The sequence below is a fragment of the Amblyomma maculatum genome, chromosome 5 (genome assembly GCF_055883805.1).
Source record: "Amblyomma maculatum isolate TAMU_Amacu chromosome 5, ASM5588380v1, whole genome shotgun sequence".
Taxonomy (NCBI): domain Eukaryota; kingdom Metazoa; phylum Arthropoda; class Arachnida; order Ixodida; family Ixodidae; genus Amblyomma; species Amblyomma maculatum.
The window spans coordinates 71,619,505-71,637,705 of NC_139348.1; the positions used below are offsets into that span (position 1 = coordinate 71,619,505).

At 45.1% G+C, this 18,201-nt stretch overlaps 1 protein-coding gene across 1 annotated transcript; it reads right to left on the reverse strand.

Annotated features, from left to right (window-relative positions):
• Positions 1–3,449: 3,449 nt before the first annotated feature.
• Positions 3,450–17,990, reverse strand: LOC146188487 (uncharacterized). The gene is made up of 5 exons (XM_084603118.1): positions 17,891–17,990; positions 14,004–14,152; positions 5,934–5,981; positions 5,811–5,846; positions 3,450–3,700 (listed from the first exon to the last, which is right to left on the reverse strand). Exons 1-5 carry the CDS (start codon positions 17,961–17,963, stop codon positions 3,521–3,523), a joined length of 486 nt encoding a protein of 161 aa, XP_084459244.1. The 5' UTR covers positions 17,964–17,990; the 3' UTR covers positions 3,450–3,520.
• Between the last annotated feature and the right edge of the window lie 211 nt (positions 17,991–18,201).

The window sequence follows — 18,201 nt, forward strand, 5'->3', positions numbered from 1 at the left end:
CTACGCATGTCCAGGCTTAACTAAGTTAAGCCGCCACAACATTTTTTCTTCTTCACTTTAACATTTGGCACTCTGTTTTTCATGCTGTTTTTATAATGTTTCTGTACACATTTCTGTAGTCATCGACTAGGGTGCCTGGCAAACGTTCGCTGTCCCAGCATATGGCACTACATAATAATTTTATTTGCCTATTATACATTTTCATTCCCACTTCTCTGTTCAGTACATCGCCAATTCTGGATCATGCAAATAAATTAATTACGAAAGGCGAACTTCTTTGTAGCCTCAAAGGGCATACAGCGTGGTTAGTGAAATACAGAGGCGAAACATTCCTAAAGCTGAGCTCACTGGTATAGTACTTTTATGAGGAAAGTTAATTGAAATTGGTCGCCGAGAGGTTGGAAGTGCAAGTTTTGTCTAGGTGTTTCACAGGCGTCTGCCTAGTAGGGCATCTGAAAGGATTATTCTAGCTTTGAAGCACTCACTTAGAGATTCAGTCCTCTAGCTAGTTCCCAATTTCGAACGCAGTTAAGGCATAGTTCAAGGACTTCGCCCCAGTGTCGCTGTCTTTGTGTAAAATTAACGGCCAGCCGATTACTAAATACCGGCGAACCAGCTACTCCAGCACGATAAACAATAAGCCTGGCGTGGTTTCTCGCGAAAGTTATAATTTGTTTTGGCTATTGCATGACATCGCATGAAACACGTGACTACGGAGCGTTTCACTCGGGCTCTTACCACAGCGTCCTTTGAGCCTCTTTTCACCTCCCTCAGCAACTTTGCTATTCTCTTCTCTACTCCATCCGCAATGCTTTGGGTGCTGTTGCGCTGGCTCGTTTATGGCGTGAACGGCGTACCGCAAAGGGCTTTGCTAAGGTGATAGGCACCGTATTAACTTTTCCTAACCCCGCATTCCCCAGTTGATAATTAGAAGAGTGTGTCTCTTACAGCTTTTCGTTCCAACAATACCCAGCATGGCAGCACACACGGTCATTTTGAATAGAAGTGGATGCTCCTCACATCCATCTGCCAAAACACTCGCGAGCAATTTGGCACGTACAGGTTGTTTTCGTAGAAATATGAATTAAAATAACTTCTCTTATTTCAAAATAGCAATACAATTCGCAGGAACAAAGTTCAGTCATGGTTCACAAGGGATGTGGTAGGAATTCTCTATCGAGCTGATAACTAAATTACACGAATATAAGTTTTTATTATTGCTATCGAATGGTAGTCTAAAGGTGGAGATCGAAGCCATGAACAAGACGATGTCAAAACGTTGCGAAGGAGAGAGGCAGTGGCGCGAGAGGAGCTCTCGCGTTAGGCTATCCCTTAAAATCATCTAGCCTGTCACCATGTTTTTCCGTCTTCTCGCTTGTTGCCACGTAGCCATATGGTGGAGATGCGATCTACGTCATCCTCATCTCCAACATGGAGCGTCAACGCCAACTGTACGTCAGGACCATCGGCCAAGAGCCCGTTATATCGCCGCGCATCTCCGGCCCAGCCTTTTCTGCCCAGACCAGACCATTCGCAACTACCGCCGCACAGCCCCCAGCCCGGATCTGAATGCACCTCACATAGACAAACCTACCAAAGCAGAGACAAGACCAAAGACTCGAAGGACCCGAAGGATACAAACACGCAACTCCCGCTTAAGCCGCCATACATGACCACGACCCATCATCAGCCTCATGGATGATTTGTTGGTAGTTGGTTGAAAAGCTCCAGAAGAGGCGGATCACAAGTCATCGTAGTGGCAAGTCATCGTCGTGGCAAGCAAATCATTCTCTTCCATCTTTCCTTCGACATCCTCACTTTCGCGTCATCTTCGACGTCTACGTACCGATAGATGCTACCACTGGGTGGTCCCGGGAAACGGTGCGAAAGAGATCGGCTGTGGTGCGAGAGGGGCCCTCGCGCTAGGCCAGACATTCAAATCTTCTTTCACCCTGTTGCCATGTTGTGATGTCTTCTCGTCCCGTGACAATATAAACTTTTGAAACGAAGAAAATCATTTTCCAAAGGCTTTTCCAAATGGCGACCGACGAGCAAGGAAGCTAGGAGCTCATGCGACCTCCAGTGATTGCGTTTTTGCTGGGACCACGGTGTCATATTCGAAGAACCTATTGCAATGTGATTGGTAATGCACTTTATTTCGCTCTATCGCTCTTTCTAATTACGACCGCACAGCAGGCAAAATGTAGCCTTTCCTATGCACCAAGCTGCGAGACCAAAGAGTGCACATTACGTAGCGCAGTATCGCCTGTTGGAACTAATCGCCGCTGCCACTGGAATCACGCTATCAGCGGGCGTTCACATTTATACCGACCTTAACAATCCTCGTGCTGAAAAACCGCCAAGTTTCTTCGCGCTGCAAGGCTTTCAAAAATTGTTTTTCTGCTTTTCAAAACCATATGTGGCATCGTCTAGTCCCTTATTTGAACTCCCCGTTGGAACTGAGCACCTAACGGCCGTAAGTAAGATAACATTTGGAGCTTTAGATAATAAGCTGGATAATTAGAATAGTTCTGCAGCGTATTTTGTCCGCCGCGGCAGAGAAGTTTGTCCTGCATATATATTAACACGAAATCCTTTATAGGCTTACGGGTGCGTGCACTGTTAGTCCGCTGAGGCTGTCACACCACCTATGTCGAAGAATGGCGTACTTTCTGGGTAAAATAACGGTTGTATGAAGTATAGGGGGAAAACATTTCCCTATGCGGGAAAGTTTCGTTGATGTAGAGCAATCGGTAAATAATTAAAGGCAGAAAATTGGTTTGGTTTGGTTTTTGGGGTTTAACGTCCCAAAGCGACTCAGGCTATGAGATACGCCGTAGTGGAGGACTCCGGAAATTTCGACCACATTGGGTTCTTTAATGTGCACTGACATCGCAAAGCACACTGGCGCCTTGCTTTTCGCCTCCCATGAAAAGCGGCCACCGGGGATGGGATTCGATTCGAAATTGAAATAGCCATGGATGTAGATAGCGTGGACACACGTCTAAGCAGCTATGTACGTCGGCATTGGGCAAAATGCGTCCAATTGTATAAACGTGTAAACGTTGCAAAGCAAACAAAATCGAAACAGTTAGTCAAGATTAAAGAGGCAAAAGGTAGTAGTAGAGAAAAAAGGGTAAATACAGTAAACAAAGAAACAAGAAGCCACAATAAAAAACAAAAAGAGAACAACGAGAAAAATAGCAAAGAAAAGGGAAACAAATATGCGAAAAAGCGGCAAATGACTTCAAAGAAAAAGTCACAGGGAAGGCATCCGCCTTACCACATTTAAGAGGGATCTGACTGACTCCAACGACATCTTTTGTTATTTTTAAAGTTTTTAAAGTTGCTTCATGTCTTCCCTGAGACATTTTGTATAACTCTTAAGCTTGATGGTGAGCTTCGTAGAGGTATAGTTAGAATGACGCCAATTACTCAATTTAGCTGCTTTATTTTTCAAACAAACCTCGCGACATGGCGACTGTCAGAGGGTTCTCGGTTTGCGGCCACCTCCTGCTGATCAGGCGCTGCTGCAGTCTATACTGAAACTGTCCTGCACATCTCTTATGAGCTGATCCGTTAGACCGAAGTTATTGGTCTCATCTGACCCAAACAGCAACTCGGGAATGTTCGTGATGTAGCACGCCAGTTCAGTGATAGTTCCTTTGACTCCGAGTGTCAGGGTGGACTTGACGAGGCACTGTAACAAAAAAAAAAAAACAGTGTTACATTTTCACGTCATGAAGGCAAATTACAAATAGATACTACAAAATGTCGCTGCAGCTGGACTGGGCACGCGCCATACAAAATGGATCATAACTCCGCTATTGAGTTCATCATAATGGCTAAGCGAACATGCACCTGTCCGTTACGTTAAGCACTTCTTTGAAGGAAATAAAAGCACCAAGCATAAGACACACACTTTATTTGGCTGCTCATTTAGCTCGAGCCGGAAAGTAAAAGAACTAAAAGTAATTTCTTTTCCATCATATTGTTGTAAGGCGCGAACAAATAAATGTTCAGCACTTCGGTGACCAAAACCATGGCCAAAAAATAATGATTCTGTCCCTCTCTGACTTCAACGTTGATCCGCATTAATCATTAGTATTTGGGTTCTTTCACATAACCAACCTCTTATATGTTTTAAAAGGTTGCTGCTCAGTGGACTTCGCACACCACCGTGCTGAGCGCTCTGGAGCCAAGAAAGCGCCCGGGACCGCGCGATCAAGTAGCTCTTTACTTTTAGGAGCGGCAAAATTTTCCGAAGGAAGGAAGGAACGTATGAACTTAGAAAGAAAAATATGGAGGAAGTACAAAAAGGAAATAAAACGAACGAATGAAAAGAACGAAAGGAAAAGGAAAAAGGGGAAGAAGGGAAGGTGAAGGAATGGAGGAAGAAAGATTGAAGGAAAATTAAGGAAGGTAGAGAGGGAGAGAAGAATCAAGAACGAGTAAGCAAGGAAGGAAGAAAGGAAGGAAGGAAGGAAGGAAGGAAGGAAGGAAGGAAGGAAGGAAGGAAGGAAGGAAGGAAGGAAGGAAGGAAGGAAGGAAGGAAGGAAGGAAGGAAGGAAGGAAGGAAGGAAGGAAGGAAGGAAGGAAGGAAGGAAGGAAGGAAGGAAGGAAGGAAGGAAGGAAGGAAGGAAGGAAGGAAGGAATATTTAGCTTGAACCGACGCTTAGTTATCTGATGGAGAAGTCATGGGAAGCCTGAGAAAGTCAACTTGCCTGATAGCCCGTGAACGCTTACTAGCCTCTGTGCTTCCAACACGGAATTAACTTTATTATGCACAGTGACGTGCAGAAAATATGGACATGCCCTTCGCTGTGATCTAAGCTCCTTGAAATCCATGCTCATGAGGATGCTTGTCTGACTAGTAGTAGGCCCGAGAAGGCACTGAGGAAGGCGAACAGATGATGTCCACGAAGTACGACATCTTTGCCAGCTGAACTACACAACTTGCATGTATTTTACAAGCGGAGGCATCTGTTTTCCTAACGCTTTCCTGGCTCCTTGCTTTCCAGAAGCGACTAAGTATTTCATGCCTCAATCAAAGTGAAGATAACCCTTAATCACTGATGCCGCATCGAATTTTTTCGTCGCTCTTCTTGTCTAGTGTGCTTTGTTTTTGGGCTTTTTCCACAAGATGCCTACCAATACTTTTTAATGTTTGTAAAAACATTAGGCAGCAACAAAGAAATATACACCCTATATATGAAAAAAAAAGGTTATGTAGTTCTGATTACTTTTTCAAGGAGCTAGCTGTCAATTTGAGTTTTAAACAGATCTTTGCCCTTATTTTGGCAGCATTCGTTCGCCTATTGCCTACTTGGCAGCGCTACTACCAGCAATATTTGGTAACACAGCAGTAAATCAAATTAAATGGACGAGCTAGCATGAATCATCATTATGCTCAAAATCAGCTAAGCTGCGCGACAAATTTCCTGTGTACCGGAATTAAAGAACCTTCATGCGAAATACGCTCGGAATTTTCACGCGTGAAAAGAATTTAAAGAAACTTCATTGGCCTCTTTGAGAAATTGTGATGTTTAGAGCGTGCCACCAGGCATTTCGAATCGAAATCATTTGAAACCCACGTGAAAGATTACATGTAGCCTAATTCTATAAAGTGAAGAAGATTGATTTCATTGAATTGAGGATCAATGTCCCTTTTCTGTGGGAAGATACCTAATGCTTCTACCGCAGTAGTCGCAATTACAATGGGAGATTGTGGGATATAATTATATTATTACTGGCGCTATTCGCTGGTCGTGCTGAGGATAAAGAAGTGGATAGAAAATGATGTGACTCACCGCTACAAATTCCGTGACGCCTTTCAGCAGGGGCTCCTTAGAGGAGAAATGCAGGGTTTGTGTAATTGTTACGTGCTTTCTTTAAAAGTACGAGAGATGAAAGCAATGTAAGCGAAACCTTACCGTTATCACCTCGTCACCTATGCAGGTAATCGGTACACCTCCAAGGCACTGCAACAAGGCGTCATGTTTCGGTGTTATGAAGGATGGAAATTAGAAGCTTGAAAGGATAATTTGAATATAGCGATGAATTTTCAGAATTCATCGCTGGGTGATAATCCCCATTTCTTTCTTCTTTTCTGACAAATCACATATGAGACAAGCAACACTTTCAGCCTGGACGTAGACCTCTCATGTCAAACCTCAGTGCCAAAAATGTAAGCGCCAGTTTAACTCGGCTAAACACAGATATACGTGCAGAAGCCAAATTTGAGCGTTACATATCTCCGAGATATTCTACGCTGTCAGCCTGAGCAGCCTCAGTGGATGAAAGTGATTGACGCATTGATCACAATGAAAACGTTTTGACATTGCTTAAGTCAAAGGTAGGCTAGTGATTTCTATGCCTGTATGTACTTTGTTGACCGGCAATAAAGAAAATAAAACTGGTGGCCTTGTCGTAGAGCATCTGCCTCGCATTCGGGAAGTACCAGATTCGATCTCTTGTGCCACCGGATACCCACTGGTTTTCAATGGGCACAGTTTTCCCCCCGGCCGGGGCTCGGCCCTTTGAGGTTAATTGCTGCGCAAAGGGTAACGATTCTAAAACAGTTGCACCGATGGGACAGTGATCCGTTCCGCCATCGTACAGCAATACGCCCGCCTCCCGCGGCAAATCCAATTGTGTGGCCCTTTTTTGAACCAACATTTTTGCTCCATGGTCTTTTTTCCCAAGTAATTCACCTTGAAAGTACCGAGCGCCAAGCCGGGGGAAATTTTTTACCCATCGGAAACCAGTTGGTTCCCGGCGGTACCAGGGATTGAAACTGATACCTCCCGAATGCGAGGCGGGTGCTCTTCAACAAGGCCACCACATGGCACCTATTTTGTTACAGCTCTTTGGGGTGAAATGCTTGGGGAAGGGGTCACAGGTCCCAAATGGTTGCCCAGATGGGATAGTGATCCGTTCCGCCATCGGACAGGTCCGCCTCCCGCGGCAAAAGCCCAGTATAGTAGAACTGCTGCTGACTGCTGCTGATGGCGAGGCTCAACGTGAGAAACAAGACGAGCATGAACCACCTTTGCAAGCTGCGAGGTTGTTCGAAACTGCGTTTGGCCCAGCAAGGGCGCTGCAGGGTTTACGGAACTTCTCCCAGGACACCCCCCTAGGACATCCGAGCGCCAGGCCAGGGAACGCTTGTACCCACTTTTACTGGCGGATGTCCGGCGGCGGGTTTCGAGCTAACAACCTCCCGCAGCCGATACAGGCACCCTTAACACTAGGCAACGGCTGCGGTCACATTGCACCTTCTAAGCAAGTGTGATATAAAACCCTTGCCGCTTTGTGTGAGCACCCTCAAGCTGTTCTCTAGTTGTCTACGTACCTGTCTCGATTCCGGATATAGTGTACTAGAGTATTCTAGTTCGCTATAATTACCGGGAACCAAGTCCTAAAGAGCGACACTGTATGCATTTAGTTCGCACTTCTTGCCTTCCAGTAAAATATTGTTAATTTTACGCAGTAAGTCGATTAGCTCTTCTCTGTGGGGGGTGGCAATTATGATGTGTGAGGTACTGCGAAGTCAGAGTTTGACACTTCAGCTTTGCATTTTTGCACTTGATGCACGCGCCTAACGTGTCGCCATCTTACAAGAGACAAATTTCCTAATTATTCAGACTGTCTCGGTATGAGAATAACTTTGATACTAATCATTTGCAGCGGTGGTAGTCATGCAAAAAGCTCGCTTCACTCGTTCGCTTTCACTCTCAGTAGTCCTCTGTGGTGAGGTTCATTCCTTGTTCGGTTCGAACTGTCGTTCGTCAGGCAGCCAACAGAACTCGGGCCTCGTACTTCCTCTGTCCAGCTTCTGTCACATACCACCTGTCAGCCAGAGTTCGCGTCGCCGTGTGCCAACGCCCGCTCCTCTATTGTGTGACGGATTGAAAGTAGGATTTTTTAAACATCAATGTTGTGCTGTCCGAGGTTGTTTTTAAGGCAACGCGCATAGGCCTCTAAGTAATGACGAATCATGCCATACTTGATAATAAATCTAGGCCTAACCATGCCTAGGACTTAGTACTCCCATTGGCTAACCACGGCCGCTCAATGGAGGCGCACTTGGGTGCGGCCCGTCGCGTCGCCCAGAAGAGCCGTATTGCGCCTAGTTCTCATCGCCACCGCTGCGGCGCCACCGCTCCGGGACGAGTCCGGGCGGAGAGCTGCGCGCAGCGGCCGCGGCTGTGCTTTCGTTTCGTCGTCCGCGTGGTCGGCGCTTGCTCAATTTAGGATTATGAGCGGCGTTTCACACAGTATGTGATGCTATGTGCAAGTTTGCTATTGATAAAGTGATAGCGGCATGTCATCATCACTAGGCTTTTCCAAGTCATTCGTGGTCTTCCGTTTACAACGAGAACGAGGCAGTCGTGTGCTTCGCTGAGTGCGCACCCATTTAGTTGCGTTTCTACCACTGTAATAACGTATTAGATATTGAAATCTTGAAATCGGGACATGGTTTGGGGCCATTTATTCAGCGTGCACGTTTCTGGAAACTTACAATTCAGGACGTAGCGTTCAACATTATTTTTTAGCCTGTTCCTCCGTTTTCACTGGAAATAATATTCAAGTGGGTACCACCACCAAAACATACTAGCTAACACAAACTGTTGCAAAAGAAACAACACAAGACAGCCAGTTCAACGACACGCCCGCAGGCTCTGGCAATTTTTTTCTCGTTTGATTATGAAGCCGCGTGATGCACAGAAGACACGCAAGCTTATTTTACAAGCGAAGAACTTTTTTCGAAAACGGTTTATGTGCAAGCGTAATTTTTTCCACTGTCTGATTGATGTTGCCTGTTCAGTTGGTCAGCAGTGGTCGCATTAGTTTGGTCAGGTCCTTAGTGTGACTGCGGTCTTCTCTCTCGCAAATCAACCCCGGAAATTGCACAAAATAGGGAAGAAGGGATGAAATTAACATGTTGCATAGCTTGCTGCTTCTTATGACCTGCGGGAACTTCATCACCTTGCTAACAAAGGTGCATGGTGATTTTCAGATACCTTAGGCGTCCATCATCAAGAATTTTGATAAGTCCAGGGTTTTACAGGAATCACAAATCACAAAGTTAATAAATGGATGGGGACTAATCAAATAAAATTATTGACACTCTCAAGTAAGCACTAGAAGTTATTTAAACTTTGGTAATATATAAATATTGAAAACACGGGCAGGCACTGAAAACAGAATAAATAAAAATGTTTCATGAGATTCTGTAAAACTATTCATACTTTCTCTTCAAATGGACGTGCAAGGTAACCAGCCAAGAATTCAATCGGTGCTAACTCTATGTCAGCTGCTGGTTCACACCACACATGAATGAATCCAAGCTGACTCGAAAACTCTCTCGTAGCAGACGTGATATGGCAGTTGGCAAGGTACGACTTTCATAATCACGAATGCCAAGTTTTATAGCTTTCTATTGTTGATAGGTGCATTTGCAGACTGATGCTTGCAAGATGCCAACCTGCACAAAGCATGGCAAAATGTGTATAATCTCAGTCGATATATATATATTTTTTTCGCTAGTGGTACCTTCAGTATTTTCTCCGAGGTGAAAACTGCAGCCCTTGCGTCAACTCTGTCATTCCCGCCTTTGAATTGCCTTAGGCTGCTAAAAAGCGATACTGCAGGCCCGCTGTTGAGGGCCTGCTTTAGGGCGTATCGGAAGCTGAAAATAAGATTCGGTTAAACACAATGCACTTGTAAGGCACACAGAAGACGTTGTAAGATACTTGATGTGATCAAGAAGGTACTTAATTTGCGCCACTGTGGATATGGTTGTCATGATTGTTGCTTCGTGCGTTTGCTTGGTTAGCCTTTGCTTCGACGTGCCTCCTTGGACCTCAATGTTTTCGATATGGCAAAGTCGAACTCCAACCAAGAGAGTCACTCGTCATCTGACAAATAGAGCGGCTCCTCTTGGTGTCTCTATGGCTTCACTTATGCGATGTTGGGCAAGGCATACCATTTTGATATCATCGTCATAAAAGTGATCGTGGCGCAGCTATCTTGAAACACACATGCTTCAGGATGACACGGAGGGTTGTCCAGGAGGAAATGAAGTGTAGCTATAACAAGTGGGGAAAATAAAGCTATTGACCTGCGCACATTTATTTTTTCAAGGTTGTTTGGCTCAACATGAGCCCGCGTGAGTAACTTGTAATGTGGGCAGTTCGGGAACACGGAGAGGACAGCTGAAGGAAGCAGGATTTTCAGTTTTATGTTCTTCCTGTAATCGTCATCTGTGAAGAGCAGTGAGTATACGGCTCCCACCGGCTTCCTTTTCCATCCTAGCCCTCCCGAGATATGTTCTTCAGCCATGCTGCTCGACGTTGTGAATCGCACGGGAACTCATGGTAACCGATCTTTTCTTGCTTTCGTGGTGCACAGCGGCACACAGCAGTTGCCTGGCATGGTGCTGCATACGCTTAGGATGCTGTTGACACAGGCACCGATGACACGCATGCAGAACTATCAGAACCACGCGGTTATGCTGAGTAGTCAAAACGATAACACGCGCCAACCCAGCCAGCGCGCTCCTTCCGCGTCGTCTGCTCGTCCGTGCCGGCGGCGCCTTGTCCTGGAGTGGTGGCGCCCCCGCGGATAATGACGGCGGAAACTGTAACTTCTCCCGATACGCGCTTCCCCAGCCATTGAGGCGCGACGCGACGGGCCGCACCAAGTGCGCCTCCATTGAGCGGCCGTGGGCTAACTATGCCTAACCTCAGTGCTCGTAAGAGATACAGCATGGTGCCTCCCAGTTCAAATCCTCAAAATCCGCGCGCGGAACCAATGTTCGCCATTCACGGTGTATGACCCCGCTCTAGACCAGAATAATCTCCACCCTAACTAAGGTTGCCACTGAAGAGGTCGCCCATCTCTCCCAGTTCCTCTTGAGCCCTCCGGCACATTCATATAGGCTTAAGGCGGCGCACCTGACGCGCACTAGGCCGTCGACGCGAACGCGTATGCAATAGCTTCTGTCCGCTGAGGGGCTTGGCGATCGTCGCCCGAGAATGCTGCTGCGTCAAGATCAAACGGAGAACGAGACTCTCCTACTTGACATATTCCTCCAACGACTGCCGGTGAACTTCCAGATTGTCCCTGCCGCTGCCTCGACTATGGACGTTCCCCAACTTGCCGACTAAGTAAATACAATCGTTTGAGCAATCTTCACCGTTTGCAACCACTCTTCCCAAGTTGCCACCATCTCTTCTATCAACAACGCCACCTCTACAACTCCACCACCTAGCCGCTACCATACGGAGCAGAGCACATCGTCAGCATCCATCGATCAGATAACAATGCGCCTACCACCAAATGTTTTACAGCTGAGGGAGATATTCCCAAGGCAGTCATCACAACACGCTTCAATCTTTTCGAATTTTGGCAGATGCCATTAAGACTACAAAAAGCTGTACGGACATTTACGTTTTACCGACAACGCCCGCGGTGGTCGGCATTTTGTTTTCGGCTACGTTGACGATCTCCTCGTAACCTACCACCTAACCCGCTAGCATCTGCTTCACTACGTCAGTTAGTGACTTGTCTCTCTGACTATGGATTATATGTCAATGGTGCAGAGGGAATTAAGTCACCTTTTCTCAATTTCCTGGGTTGCGACATTGTCTAAGTGGAATTCGACATCTTCCGTCCAAGTTCCAAGCGTTCCCATATTTTTCCCACCTACTGTGTTATTTCGCTAAACTAGTTCCTCCTCATCATAAACTGCTACCGGCATTATATTAGCAACAGTGCCACTTTGGCTGAGACCTTGTGTCATCTATTCAAACAAAGCAGATGACGCATACCCTAAACTGGGACGAAGATGTCAAAACAGCGTTTCTCGCCGTGAAGCAAGCCCTAGCCGAAGCTGTACTGCTTGCACACTCTACACCTGACCGTCATCTCGCACTCATGGAGGACGCCTCCAGTAGTTACTGTGGCCGCTGCCCTCCAACACAATATTCGTGGTGCCTGACAGCCTCTTACATTTTTTCTCCTAGCAGATGACGGCTACTGGTACATGTTATGGCATGTTTGGCCAGGAGTTATTTGCCATGTACCTAGCTGTCTACCTCTTCTTTCACCTTCTGGGAGGACGCGCCTTCCCAACCTTTACCTACCGCAAGCCCCTGACACATGCGCTCGACCCCGCCTCCAGAGACAGGACACATGAAGAGACCTCCACACACAAGAAGAGACAGGAGCCGCGTGCCGTATATGCTTGGATTTCGAGTGGGCTCTAAGAAAGGTAAATGTAAAAATCTCTCGTTCAGTCCCGATTTCACGGGTTTGGGCCCTGTCTCCCCAAGGCGCTTTACAATAGGCTTCAACTTGGAGCAAGTGACCCGAAGAGTCATTTATTACCCCCTTCACCCTTTATTCACCATTTAACGAGTTGGTCAGTCGACATATTTCGTGCAGTCGGAAACCGTCGGAAGCGCATCCGCCAGCGTCGTTCCCTAGCGCCGTTTTAGAAATACTGCGAAGCATGAGCTGGTATTAAATAAATTTCAAATTAGCCAATACATAGGTATGTATCACGCGTTTGAACATGAGTAGTCAGATGAATACGGTTTAGTTGATCTAAGCCCCCTAAATGATGAAAAGTTTGTGCACAGCAGCAGATACCACAACTATGCGGCTCTTCTCCTCGCCCTGTTAGTAGCATAATCAGCACATGCAACTATTTTCAGGCCATAAAGCATTGTTATTTATATTATCTTAGTACGATAAGTATTGCTAATATATCCTAATAGGCAGGTATTACTTCGAGTTCATATTCTAAATGTTTCAGGAATCTTGTATAATATAATGTCCTAAAATAAGACAAACGTACAATGCATCACGTTGTAATGTTGTTCAGTTAACTGAAATATCTGCCCTCGATGGATGCTGTCCCAATCAATGGTGATGCCAATTACCCCCCCCCCCCCCCCCCCCCCCCCTTCCTCGGCAAGAGTTTTCGGTGATACCCGTTCTCCAGCCTATTTATGGGCAAGATTTGCGGTATACACCTCATCCCCCTTTTGATAGTATTTATTTATTTCTTTACAAACACTTTATTGAAATTAGTCTTCGAATCTATTCAAAATATTCGATGTCCAGTGGTTAATGAAATAAAACAGCGCAACGAACGCTGTTTTATTTCATTATGCAGTACCAACTAGCCCGGCATCTTGCACTTCTGAAGTCCAGTGGTTATCCACTCCGTCCCTAGCTACCCTTTTTCCTTTACCCTCATAGTGAGCGCATAATACGCCACTCCCTAGTGCCATATTCGAGCACTGCTATTATAGCATTTCTGCGATATATTGACGTAAAAGTGTTTCAGTGATGCTTGCATGTATATGTGTAGTTAAAGAGCACTCCTTATTTTTCTCAGGAGCCAAACAGAATTTTACAGAAGAGAAAGAAGAGCTACGCGTGAGTGACACAACGTTCGTGACTCTTCTAGTTCTGCTTCTAAGAAATTCCCTTTGTCCCATAACTATCTGATTCTCGTTCAATTACACCAACAACTACTGCGACGCAGTTCGACCGCCAAATAGGTGAATAAGAGTTGCATTTGAGACTGCCTGTGATTTAATACGGCAACCAAGAAGCCCAACTGTCCAAATTTAAGCAGAGATAGCAATTTTTTCTCGTTTTATTGCAGTATATTTCTGTTTTCTAGTCAGAAGTCAACTTCACCCTTATTCACATTTACTTTAAATATATAATAGATTCGCAGAAAGCACATCTCTGTGCCGTATCAAAGAAGTTAATCGAGCACAATCCTTTAAAAAATATTTTAGTATCTTCATCGTATATGAATGCACACTCTTCCACCACATTCCCAAATCATCTCCGCAAAGCTATGTATTTGTCCTTGTATATTTACACTTTCTGAGGAAAAAAATATTCATTAAGTTCCTCATATTTTCCTGTCTATGAAATAGGTAATATAAACGCGCTTATATCTATGCACCTACTTGTGACACGTTCAGCGTACTGGGAACCTTCAGCTCGAATTTATCCTCGCACAACGCCTGCTCGTCTAGATCAAATATACCACAACCAGTTGAACTGCCTGAAGACTGAAGACTGGAGCACAAGTCCTCCAGGATGCTTGTCACGGGATCTGCAGATAAAAATATTACGTCCACTGTATCACAAAAGAGCAGTAGATATTTCGGTAAACACCTTCAAAAATTCCTAAAAGGCTCTGATTTTATGCCACAACCAATCTGCTAAACTGCTTGCTCTCGTCTCGAGATATATATTGTTGGCCGTCTAATCGTAATATTCTATTCCTTTCCAGTCAAAGGTCAAATGCGCACTTCCGCTGTATGAATATGTAAAAAACATACCTTCATTTCATTACCATTTCATTACCAATAACAACCATAATAATTGCATAGGCCAGCAACTAACGTTACAAATTAACTCTTTAAATTGCAGTCGATATGTAAATTTTCATCATACATAGGAAGACGTTGCTAGAAACACATCTGTGAATATGATGCCAGGAAGACGACGCCACATCTTTATACCCTTCCTTAACTGCTAGACTCATTAAAAGGAAATAAGTTGGACCTAATCAGCCCATCTAACGCTAATTCGCAGGGTTTGTATGCTATAACAACAAAAGTAAATATAATGTGCTTCTATATAGCGAAAATGTATAATGCCTTATTGTTTTGTGCCCTTATAATTTTACCTATGGCCGTGAAGCGGACATTGTTTATTTGATCACTTTGTTCTTTTCTTTACCGCTATGTTTGGTGGTCTACGGTCTAATTGTATGCGATTATGATTGTGCCGCTCAGCCGTTGCCAAGTGAAAGGGGTATGCGGCTTCGTCTAGCTGTGTCTTATACCTCTTTCTGCAGCTCCTTTGTCTGTATGTTTATGCCCGGCAGAAATAATGAACTTTAATGTCCAAAACCGGGAAGAATTCGTGCTTCAAAGCTAGGCGGTGCGAGTAAATCAGCCGCTTCTTTAAAAAAAGTTTCTATAGACTGGTAATATGATACCCAGAACGTTAAACTGAAATGCAAAGCACTCTGCCGAACGTGTTCAAAATGCTTTGAACCCTTCATGGACTTTCATCAGCGTCGCATGCTCTTAAACACTACGGCCGCTTAGTTTTTGATACGTTTTCTCTTGAGCCAAGCTTGGCATTGCAACTTTGCATTCGGAGGATGGCCGGCTAGACTATCGAAAAACACAAACTAAAAGATTTTCAGTCATCAACTGCCTTCATTTCAAAGTTTCCAGTTGTAAGAACCGGAATTTTTCTTCCTCTTCTAACAACGAAGCGACACAAAATCCTAAGGCAAGCTACATTAGTGAAATACTATAGGTGTAGTGAAAATCACGCGTCAAAAAAATGCAAAAAATTGTAAGGCTTAAACTTTTATGGGCTCGTTAGTGTGGACATGATTTATGCATCCGAGAATGGTGTCATACCTTCACTATCTAGACAAGAACTGGTTTATAAGTATAATATTGGTTGTGTGAGGTAGAGGATGAAAAAATATGTTTTAAGGCAAAATGCCGTTGATGTGGAGTAACTATTGAAATGATTAGAGCTAGAAAATTCAATTAGACCTCAAAACGTGAAGCACGACAATATATTATGTAGATATCAAAAGATTCATGGAGGTCCAAAATGTGCAATACTTGTCAAAATTGTGGAAAAAACGCACAAAAAAGGACAAAAAAGAAAGCAAGAGGAAAACAGAAGAAATTAATGCAAACAGCCGGAGGGAAGGCTCTCGTCCTAATACGCCTAAAAGATATCTAAGTGCCTCTACCGATTTTAGGGCGAAAGCCTTTAATGGCTGATACTGTCGTTAGCAGCCGTGTCGGCAAATGCGTCTGCGCGAGCGGCGACCTGATTGATCCACAGAGAAGTGACGTCACAAGCCGCCAAATTATAAGTGACCAACCACCAATCACCATTGAATCGGTACTTAAAAACAAATTAATAAACCTTATCTTCCACCGTGCAATTGAACCTCCCTCTTTCGGATCCCCAGCCCAGCGCGTTACCACTGCGCCATGCATTCAGATCGCGAAATCTGCCGCCCAGCTCCTTACCAACGCCTCCTCACCACTGCGCTAAGCCCCGGGTCTTTTTTTTTTTAGTCGATATTTATTGCCTCAGGGTCTTTAAATGCTCTTCATAATTTCCTTTGTCTACAGTGAGACTGGTAGCGGGATGCCGCGATTAGCAGATACTGCGCCTTTCTTTTCCTATAGACTAACTATAGAACGCTGGTGAACTTCGATGCGTTAAATGAAATTGCAAGGACCTCTATATAGTTGATGGGAAGTGACGTCACTCCTGTCGAAGGATATGATTGCGGCGCCTGCCACGGGGTGGCGCAACTAGTCATCGCGGCTGCTGCACTACATGACAGGGGCGGGGTGAGATCCTTTTCCTCATCATCATCAGCCTGGCTATACCCACTGCAGGGCGAAGGCCTCTCCCATATTTCTCCCATTAACCCGGTTCTGTGCTAGCTGCATCCACTTGACCCCTGCGAACCTCTTAACCTCATACGCCCACCTAATTTTCTACCGCTCCCTTATACGCTTTCCTTCCTTTGGAATCCAGTTTGTCACCCTAAGCGACTACCGGTTATCCTCCCTTCGCACTACATGACCTGCCCATGCGCATTTCTTCTTCTCAATTTCCGCTAGAATGTCGGTAACTTGAGTTATTTCTCTGACCCACTCTGCACGCTTCCTATCTCTTGATGTTACCCCTACCATTTTTCGTTCCATAGCCCTCTGGGTTGTCCTCAACTTAGGTAGAACTCTCTTGGTTAGCCTCCATGTTTCAACCCCATAGGTGAGTACAGGCAAGACGCAACTGTTGTATACTTTCCTCTTGAGCGATACCGGCAAGCTGCTAGTCATAATCTGCGAGTGCTTGCCAAATGCGCTCCATCCCAATCTTATTCTTTTTGTTATTTCCTTTTCATGGTCCGGACCTGCGGTTACTACCTGCCCTCAGTAGACATATGCGCCTACTACTTCCAGTGCTTCGCTACCTAACGTAAACTGCTGTTCCTTTCCGGTGAGATAATGTATCATTGCAGTCAGCGCCCGTCGATGGGATTACTTTAACAGTGTGCTTGCTTTCTCAGTAGTCTGCCTGGTGCGAGGGTGGGCTTTCGTCTCTCCACACTTTAGAAAGTCAAATTGTCTCCTGAAATGTTTTATTGCGATAGCAATACTGCTCCAGGTTTCGAGTTGTCGCTTGGTCGCAGCGGCGTATTAGCAAAACATATTCCGTAGAAGCACTCGAGCAGACGACGCTCTGGTGCGTTGATGATGGCGATGATGGTGATGATGATGATGATGATGTGGCTGTCTCCTTTGCATCGGGTGGGCGCAAAAATGCACCGTGATTCCTCTGAGCAGCGCCACGTGGCGACATATAGTGGATATATTGTCTAAACGATGCGCGTCCCGGTGGAGGCCACGCTTGACCTTGAACAGCCGAAGAGAAGAAGAAGACTGGTAACTTACGCTCTCGCGTCATACTCCTAAAGGATAAGCTGAAGTGTCCCCTATAATGTAGCACCTTACACTGATAAGGCGTGATAGGGGAATAATTGGCAAAAGAAGCTTCCGTCGTTTCTATCGCAATTCAACTACGGCTGACCCGAGGTAAACCGCAAATTTTTTTTGTGTTTTGCCCACTTTCGTTATTTTCACTTTTACTGGGCGTTCACTTGAGCCGGTGTCTTTTTCCTTGTTTATTAGTTTTATATAATATCGCTACAGAATGGAGCACAGGAACAGTATGAAGACGGCGCTAGCGATACTGCTGGCGCAGTGCACTGAATCACCGGGCTTCTTACCAGCTTCTTGCAAGACTTCCTTCAAAAATTCACCGAGAAGATATGCTTGGGTCCGCGGGTCAATATCCAGCATTCCGGTTATAAAGCACTGAAAAAAAAGGAAAACTTTAGCACTAGAAAAGCACACTGCGCAGACTTTTTAATATAAGTTCTAAATTCTAAATGATTTCTTATGCAACGAAAACTCAAACTTTTCTAACCTTGAGAATTTGGAAAACCAGACTGGCGGCACCATCCTGTATATAAAAGCAAAATCAGAATTTCACGGTAGTAAATGATTTAGTTGACCGCTCTCTCCATATCATCTTCCG